Here is a 10019-nt window from a genome sequence, read left to right on the forward strand (position 1 = left end):
CAATAACAGTTGATATTGCACCCATTTTTTACAGTAGTGTAGTGCCTTACTGCTTGTAAGAAGAGTAGGGATGTGAATTTGTTTTGAAACTGGTGTTACTGTTTTGAGATTGCTGTTATTTTGTATTACTTTTGTTATAAATTTCACTTCTCTGCACTGTAATATAAGCATTTGTTCTCTTAAACTTTCTGCTTTGAATCTACTGCTTGATGTTTTACTTGAATCAAGTTTGTGTCTCATTTGAGAGAGTGATTATTTTTGTATATAATCTAAGTTTAGTGGGTAAGTAGATTTTTCACTGTTATATAAATTTGCTTATTGTTTTAATTTATTTTCTATTTCTGTTAATGTAAATTCTACTTAGTTTTGTTGCTTTTTAACGTCAGTTTATCAATTATTTTAATTTTAAACCATTAATTTTTTATTTAAAAAGATAATTCTGTGACCTAAACTTTATTTCTTATATGTATGTATATGTATTCAGAAGCTGCATTTAACTTTAGAATTATGCACAATTTTTTGCTATTAGGGTCTCTTTCCGATGTTGTTGGACGTGTTACAATGGATGATAGGCATGAAGAGCATCGCCAAAGAATACGTACACACTTGACTTCAAGTAGTGCTGATCATATGGTTGCTGGCCTCCGAGGGTTTGGTTTTGGACTGTACGGTGGATTAACTAGTATCATCTCACAGACTTACAAAGGAGCTTCAGAGGAAGGCATACCTGTGAGTACATATTGCCTTATGGCAGTTTGTAAACTTTAATGAGCAAAAGTAGAATAACCTCGACTACATTTTTTTTTCAGGCTCTGTGTAAAAAAACCTCAAATGCACCAGCTTTTCATTCTGCACAACCCCCATAGCTAACTCCATCATACAATACCAAAAAAAGGGAGAGACCTGCAATCATTATCGCTACAGTTAACAATCCTGCAAAAGTGTTTGTGTAATTTTTTATGTAATTTATAAGTTTTCAAACTTTTGTGAATAAATTAATTGCTAGAGGTTGATTCCTAGGGAATCTGATCCTCAACAGGGACAGCATAAAAAGCCCTGTAGTCAACATCTTTAATTCCACTTGGACGTTTTGGCTTTAACACACTAGGCCATTTCCAACTTAGAATAGAAGCAAAATACCAAAATATAATTTTTTTTTATAAATTACATTACAATAAAAAAAAATTACTCAGAAAAGAAAACAGTGACTTAAGACTAATACAAAACTAAGAAAAACAAACTTAAGAGAAATAAAAGATACTAAATAAAATACAAGTCTAAGAAACATTAAAAAAAGAAAAGGAAAATTACACAACGGATAAATTACTCTCATGACTTGGAAGTGAGATCAGATAGAAAATCAGTAGATTATAGGTAATGGAAAGGAGGACTGATCTTGGTTGAGTTGTGGTTCTACAATTTTAAAATCCCTTGTACTTGTCTTGCCTGATTGCATCTACTGCAGTGTTCACTGATAGAAAACTGTTGCTTGACGGATAAGTCTCTACCTGTTCTGTCACTGATCCCTACATGCTGTAAGTATCTTGTTTTGAGCGCCTATATGGAACTACCCAAATACCCCACTTGGTAGTTGGGGCATGTATAATGGTAAGCAATACCAGAGCACAAAATTTTATCCACAGGTTACTTTTTAAATTCATTTTTGGTAATAATTTTACGATAAAAAGCCTACTACCTTTTAAAGATAAACTGCTTGATTTTTTGCATTCTGGTATTGTTTACCATTATACATGCTCTGAATTAAGAAATTTTGACACATCTTAGAATTGGTCACTCTCGTTTGACCCACAGATATTTTATGTTGATGAACAGTCACATGATCTTATCCACACATGTAGAAGCTATAGAGTAACATTAATAGTTAAACATCTTTTTTGTGAATGCCCAAAATATAATTAATAATGAATGTCAATTTTGGAAATAAATCAGTTAAAGAAATTTTCTCAGAATCTCTATCATTTTCAATTACTAACCCATTTATAAAATTTTTAAAGAGCTGTAATATAATAAAATCTATTTCTCTTTATCAATAAAGACAAGCCATTCTGGCCAGCGCTGTGAGGGGTAAATGAATTAGCTCAGGTGTAGTTAAACTATTTTAATAATAATAACTGATATGCATGAAAATGACTTAAACACTTTGAAATAAAGCCAAAAGCCAGAAGAAGTTAATGTTATGGTCATAGTCCTGCTCAGCACTTAGCCCAGAGAGGCAAACCAAAGAAAGGAAAAGATACAAAAGCCAACAAATGAAGACTACATTGGATGAAATTGTCATTAAATAACAATAGTATATCAAGGAGTTCTAATAAGAAAGACTTGATTAAAGAGTCTTTAAGCAAATGCAATTTTTATCACCTTGTTCATCCTTCAATGGAATTGTTAAGTTTTTTGGACCAAATACGACGAGCTGAAGCTGCTAATTTATGACCATCCTTCATAGTTGTGACTTGAGAGTAAACTGGACATTGGTGCGCTGTATTGTATATAGGATATATTAGCTTCAAGATTCCTTGTCACAAATGTAGTCATGTGAGGAGCCTCCACTATGCCTGCCTTAATATTCACCAAATACCCATTAGTTTGCATACTCCTTTGCAAGCAGTGGCTGCACAAATTAAGGGAGAAGATACACTATATGCTTTGTATATTTACGTCCAAATAATAATTTTTCAAATAATGATATGGCTGAAGTAATAAATGAACTCGACCATTTCTCATTCTAGGCAGTATGAATGGTAGGCACTCTTTAAGGAGAGATGTTTCGGCTAACACAAACTGTAGTTTCATAGCATCACTCCTAGAAAATGAAGATATTTGTACCCTTAATACCACAGTACATGAAAATCCTAATTTTTGTATGCAGACAGGCATATGTTATCATGTATTGATCTTTCAGTAATGAGTTCTGACTGCCTTGTTGACTTCAACTTGAAAACATCGGATGACTGGCATACAAGTGATCTTGCACTATTTATTATTGGTACCATCAGTAGTCCAGTAGTGCAGAGATCATGTTGGAACTTTGATAAAGAAAACCAGCTCATTGAAACTGAATGTAGTGTAGAAGAGTTTTGATTTGTATATGAATCAAATGACTTGCTCTGTGGAACTCTTGACACAGCAGGCCTTAATTCTATTCCAAAAGTCAAAGGGTTATTCCAGTGAAGACCAGTCCCATGCAGTCATCAGAACTCAGATATTACATAGAGTTATAAGACAATAGAGTTATAAGACAATCTCTTATTTGATGCCATAGTCACCTTATGCAAGAAACTCTTAATAATAATACAAGCAATGTCATTCAGTAACAGCAGCTAGGTGCATTCTTGGTTATCCTATGAGGCTTCAGTAAGTAGCAGAACTCCACCAATATTTGAAAGAAAGTAAGTAGAAATGGCAGGAAATTTTATTCTTAATCCCCCGTCAGTTTTAAAAGTGAATGTCTAGTCCAATAGAAGTACAGTAACACTTTGCCAACATATCTTAGTCTGAAGTTGTTCCAGGCTACCAGTATACTGTATATTTAATGAAGAATAAAAACCTCTCAAATTTATGCCTCTAAGAGCTGCCTTATAATAGAATCCATTGCATATCTAGAGATATGGGACTGAAACTAAATGTAAGAAAAATAGAAAAAATGAAGATGTATGTAAAGGAATGAACTAACATTTGATGGAGAAAGGATTAATGAGAATTATTTTGAATTATTCACGTAGTTAAGAACAAATATATCCAGTACTGGTTCTCTTGAGTTGGCATTTAGTGAAAGACTAAAAAAGGTAAATCAAAGAATTAACAGGTGTCATTAGATCTGGAAATTTAATAAAATTGCATATGACATTAAGATCATGCATGAAGGTATGAAATGGACACTTTATCTGAAAGATTTTGTCGATTTTTGAAGAAAGTTTTGAGAAGAATATTACAAGTCAAATAAAAGGATAGAGTTGTAATTTTGCAATAACAGAAATTAGTACAGACGTTTTCTGCTTGTATGAAATAATAGTTAAAGGGGCGAAGATGTCATGGAAATTTCCATTATAAAACCTTTGAGAAAATACTATAAAAAGTCTCTGAGCTCTTGTAGGCACTGGAAGAGTTGGAAGATCTAGGCATACTAGGACAAGAACTGTGAGAAATAGATTGGAGATGAGTGGAGATTTCTGGACGACAAAATACAAGAAAGGTTTGAGTGGCAGAATTTCACAGAAGCCCTTAGGATCACCTGGTGTAGGAGGCAGTGATGCTGATGAAAGAACATTGTATATATTTGAATATGATGATCATAAAGTAAACATAGGGCCCTGGGTACTGGTCCTTTGTGCTCTGCCTTGAATCTGGTATTACAGTCCCGTATGCCCCATAGCATGTGTGTAACGTGGACTTTATTGTGTTATCTGTATATTACAAGAGCATTTGACTACAAAATCTCATCTAAACCTAATTATGCATTTTGGCACTGAATTTCATAATATGTAATGTAATTTGTTTTAAATGATTTTGAGTGATTTTCATAAAGCTAGTATTGATAACATTTGTTTAGAATCTGTTACTATTGTTTCCTTAACAGAAATATTAAAAGGAGTTTCTACTATTTATTTTTTCTTGCTTTCTAGGGTTTCATATCTGGATTTGCAAAGGGAATGGTGGGAACTGTAACCAAACCAGCAATTGGATTTTTGGATCTAGCAAGTAGCACTTCACTTGCTGTCCGGGACACCAGTAAAAAGTAAGTATACTTTTCTGGAAAGGATTTTTTCCCATGGGAAATGTCATTTTTTGGTAAAAGGTTTGTAATGTAATCTCCAGGTCAAGAAGGGGGCCTAGGGGAATGGGCAGAGGGTGTTTTCAATAAAAAGGGTGCTGCTCCCTACCTGTTGCCATGGGGCAGGGGGGGGGATGCCTGGCAGGCCATTGGGCCAAATGGCAAAGCCACAGAGTGGAGAAGTGGGTAGTAGTGTCCCTCTGGTGGGATATCTACTACCTTTCAACTTTCCTCCCCCCTCTCAGATAGTCCCCCTCCTTAACCTGATTTATGCTCAAGGCTCTCCGAAGCATGTAGCTCCCCAGGAGGAAGTGTCGAAGATGTTGGACAAGAGCGCAGTGAAAGCAGTGCATCGTCCTTCATCGGGGTTTTACAGTCAGATCTTCCTGGTGCCAAAGGCTACGGGCAATTAGAGACCAGTGATAGACCTTTCCATGCTGAACCACTTCATCAGGAAGATGAGGTTCAGAATGAAGATGTCCTTAACAGTTTTGGCAACTGTGAGGCAGAATGATTTATGCTTTCAATAGACTTGAAGGATGCTTACTTCCAGATTCCAATTCGCCCTTCGTCCAAGAGATTCCATCGCTTCAGCCTTGGAGAGCAAGTGTTCCAGTTCAAGGTCCTTTGCTTCAGTTTAACTACAGCCCCACAAGCGCTCACAAGGGTCTTTTCCCTGGTTTCGACATGGACCCATGCTCAGGGGATTCGCCTATCAAGTTACCTTGACGATTGGCAATTTCCAGGGAGAAGCTAGTTCGGGACAGTGATCATCATCTCCAGTTTTGTCAGAGCCTAGGCATCTTGGTAAACCTGGAGAAGTTCAATCTGCTTCCCAGCCAGAGGATTCTTTACCTGCATATGGTTATAGATATGGCAGCATCAAGGGTTTTCTGTCAAACCAGAGATTGCAGAAGTTCAGGATGGTGGCACTCTTCTTCCTTGCACAGAGTGAGCAACCATCTCTCCTCGGCATCTTGTCATCCCTTGAGAAGCTGGTCCCTCATGGATGTCTCCACATTTGCTCTCTGCAGTGGAGACTGAAGGAGTTCTGGTCCCTGGCGGGAGATTCCCTTCACAATAGATACCTAAGTCAGAAGAAATAAGAAGAAAACTACACTGGTGGATGGACGACCAGAACCTTACGGTAGGAGTCCCTCTACATTCACCACCTCTGGATCTACTCTTATTCTTGAATGCTTCCACTGAAGGTTGGGGTGCTCATCTCTAAGAGCTCTGGTCTCGGGTGTATGGAGTGCAGAGGACAAGCTCTTCACATCGACATTTTGCAGTTGACAGCAGCTTTCCTGGGTCTGCGGGAGTTTCGAGAAAGGGTAGAAGGGCACTCTTTTGGTCTGATGTTGGACAGCACCACTGTGGTGGCCTATGTAAACAAACGGGGGCCTGCTGTCTCGCTAACTCCATTCATTGACAGTGGAGATGAACCATTGGGCAATCAACAACTTGGTGGAGCTCATGACCAGATACATTCCGGGCAGAAGGAATGTGGTAGCCAACAAACTAAGTTGTTGGAGTGAGTCAAGTCCTAGGTACGGTGTGTTCGCTGCATCAGGATATAGCGGACAGGCTGCTTCACCTGTGGGGAAGACCCATGTTAGACCTCTTTGCCACCTGTTTCAACGGGAAGCTGGAGGTCTACTTTCTCTTTGGCAGAGGATGCTCTTCAGCACCCTTGGGACAATCTTGACCTGTAAGCCTTCCCTCTGTCCTGCCTGATCTGTCAGGCCCTGAACAGGATAATGAGTTTCAGGAATCTCAGGATGACTTTGGTGGTCCTTCTGTGGCCTGGGCGGAGTGGTGTCCAGACTGTCTCTTGTCAGTAGTTCTGAGAGAAATTCCCCCCTGGTACAACCTTCTTTGCCAACCTCATTTGGAGAGGTTCTGCCAGTTGGTAGGATCCCTATCTCTTCACGACTAGAGAATGTCAGTTATCTCTTCCGAGCGAGAGGCATTTCTCTCACAGTAGTAGGTCAGATGTCCAGCTACCTCAGGTGGTCTTTGGCAGCAATTTACCAGGGCAAGTGGTTCCGTCTATTGTGATTAGTGTCGTTGATGGGGTTTTCTCTTAACTCGGAACTTCTCTTCAGCGGATAGCAGATTTTCTGATCTTTCTGAGAAGCAAGAAAGGTCTTTCCATCTCTGCTGTCAAAGGCTACAGGGCTGCTTTGGGATTGGTCTTATGCCTAAGCATGAACATCTCTTCATCCTGGGAAATCTGGATGTTGTTCATGAGTTTCGAACAATCCTTTTCACCAAGAGAACTCAAGCGTCCGAAGTGGGATCTTACTCTGGTCTTGATTAATCCCAGTCGAGCTCCATTCAAACCACCACGTCGATCGTCAGACAGGGATCTGACTCTGAAGATAGTTTTCCTGTTTGCCTTACCTTCCTCGAAGAGTGTTGAAGAGCTTCATGGCCTGAGTTATGACGTTAAACACACCAGGGGTTGGGGGTCCGTGGCCTTCCAATTTGACCCGGAATTTGTGGCCAAGACTCAAAATTCCTTGGTGCATGATGAAAAATTTGCCTCGCTTTTGAATCCTTCCCTGAATGAGTTCGTGGATAGCGATCCACAGGAGTTATTGCTTTGTCCCGCCAGAAGTCTGCATTGCTATCTAAAAAGGACTCATCACCTAAGTCCTAGGTGTCCTAGACTTTTTGTTAGCACAGGCCGAGCCAAGAAAGAAGTTTCCAAGAATACCATTTCATATTGGTTTCGTGAGGTGATTAAACAGGCATACTCCTCACCCTCAAGTTCTGTCACAGATACTGTGCGTGCCGAGGGCTTAGCATCAGATAAATAAAGAGCTGAAAACAAAAACGTTGATTTTTTATAGCGTAGTCGCTGTTTCGTCCTCAAAGGATTTACCTTCCATGGTGTGTGCCAGCGCCCCATGTGATCAAACTGATATCAAAGAAATATCCTTTAGCCTGGTCTTGTAGCCGGGTATTATGCCATAATGATAGACATTGTGACAAGTAATGGAGTATAATGGACTCAAAGACATTTTATCTTGTCTTCAGTGAAGCTTTACCCAGTTTCCTTAGTCAAAACCTGTAGAAGTGACTATTGCACATGTGCATCAGCCATCTTGTTTTATGATCAGGCCGGTTAAAAGACAAAGTCTATTACTCCTCTGGTCAACATAGATGTAGGTCTATTCAGCCAATGCTCCTCTGTATTGAGAAATCTTTTCTTCGAGATCATTCTCCATGAATCATGGAATCCCAGAAAGTTAAAAGTTAAGTGCTTATTTTTAAGAATTAGTGAAAAGATTTACGGTAAAAGCTGTAGAACAAAATTTTGTTGTGAGTAAGGAAACTTTTTTTTTTTTTTTTGTTTGGCCGTCCCGTGTTTGTAGAGCACGTGGTCGGCGCAATACATGATCCAGGCCAGCCTTCTTTATGAAAGTAAGAATTGTTTGAAACACATTTTATCATTCTTTTTGGGAGTTTTTTGACTAAAGAACTACTCCACGATGCATTATTATTTAGTTATTCTTTTTAGATAACCGCGTCTACAATTTCCTAAGCATTAGCCTACGTGAGGTATTAGCTTAGTTGATTTAGGACAAATAATTTTAAACTAGGGTAGCTATTATTGGTAGTCTGTAACCTAGGATTATATATCTTAAAGGTGGTTCAAATAACCCTGACTAAGTAGTGATCTAATAGTTCGGTGATAAGTGCCTAGAAGTAGATAAACAGGATACACCATTTTAATTTTATTTTTACATAAATATTTACCATGACCAAAATAAACCAAGCTAGGTAATTTCTAGGGTTAAGTAGTAAACCCTTACTAGCACACTAAATGTTTGAATTGTTAGCCTAGAATACGTATCCTAAGGCTAGTCGAAAATTGGCAGCAGGTGCCAAATGGGATAGTAGTCTAAACTTGGGGCTTCATTTAAAGTGGTGTTTTTATTAAATAGTAACTTGTAAAATTGAGTGTTGAAATTGTAATTCTAATTAGATACTCTAAGTAGGCATAGAGTAAGTATTAATTTACTTATAAGATAAAATAACCTAACATGAAGGTTAGTATTGATATGATGGGTGTTATATAGGCTAGTTATCCATAATACAACATACTAAAAGTATTCGAGGCTTAGCAAAAATTTTTGTTTGCTATAGCTTTGTATCCTAGCTTATATATATACCGTATATACTCGCATATTATGCAACTTTTGAAACCTAATTTTGAAGCTAATTTTAAAGGGGTCGCATCATACACGCGGTATAAAATTAGAGTACCGTCTATGCTTTCCCAAATCGGCAGATCGCGATAGTTACTACCGGAGGAAAACAGTAGATCTTTTAAAAAGTTATGTTTTACTTGTACTTCACTATATCCAATAATATTGTATGCATTCTCATATTACTATTGAATTTTAAAATACAAAAGAGCGATCGTGCGCCATTTGCATTATTTTGGTTTATACAACATGTTTAACTGTTCTAGACTAACCATCTATAATTTCCAAATCAGTTAAGGCACAACACCGAAGGATTTTTTACTTTTTGTTTTACTCAGTAAAAGAAACATTTGTTACTTGAACTATTATTTTCCTTTTAGGATACGCAGGTAAGTGAAAATTTATTAAAGTAAGAAAAAATTGCATAAAATTAATAAACTAAAATCCTCCAAAGTCGCTCTCCGTGTCCGTATCATCAAATACTGCTCTGAATTCTTTGCCATCAAGGCAGTCATCATATTCGTCATCTTCCAGATCTTTGATCATTTCATCCTCATCTCCTGCATCTTCGTATAGGACATCGTCAATTCATATGGAAGGTATAGTCTTGTCACCGTGGCGAGCTCTCTGGCGTGGCTTTTAAAGATCTGCCCTTATGCTAATTTTACAAAAACAACAACTGCCCGTGTGTGACAGACCTTTGAATGTCCTTGAGACAAACCCCGAGGCTATAATTATAAGATTATAAGGGTTTTTCCTTCCCAGGTACTTTAATCTCCTTCCTATTTGGCCTCTCTCTCTCTCTCTCTCTCTCCTAAATCTTACAGCTGTCCGAGCGAGAGCTTTTTTTATGGGACAACATAGGCCCGCATTTCGCATTTTCCATACCTATTTATTTCGTATACGATTGCCCTTTCTCGGCTGTGAAGTTGATGTCTATCTATGGCTGTGAGATGACCAGGAATAACTTGTAAGTCGGTGTCAAAGTCACTCCACTCTTCAGTCAGGCC

At 38.1% G+C, this 10019-nt stretch overlaps 1 protein-coding gene across 4 annotated transcripts in view; it reads left to right on the forward strand.

Annotated features, from left to right (window-relative positions):
* The window catches only part of LOC135216276 (intermembrane lipid transfer protein VPS13D-like), a 999641-nt gene that overhangs the window by 944375 nt on the left and 45247 nt on the right, over positions 1–10019 (forward strand). For all 4 annotated transcript variants that reach the window (XM_064251439.1, XM_064251442.1, XM_064251440.1 and 1 more), the window contains 2 exons: positions 530–729; positions 4641–4753. In XM_064251439.1, coding sequence (XP_064107509.1) covers positions 530–729; positions 4641–4753 — 313 coding nt within the window. The remainder of the gene's footprint in view (positions 1–529; positions 730–4640; positions 4754–10019) is intronic.

The sequence above is a fragment of the Macrobrachium nipponense genome, chromosome 6, assembly GCF_015104395.2.
Source record: "Macrobrachium nipponense isolate FS-2020 chromosome 6, ASM1510439v2, whole genome shotgun sequence".
In the NCBI taxonomy this organism is placed as follows: Eukaryota; Metazoa; Arthropoda; class Malacostraca; order Decapoda; family Palaemonidae; genus Macrobrachium; species Macrobrachium nipponense.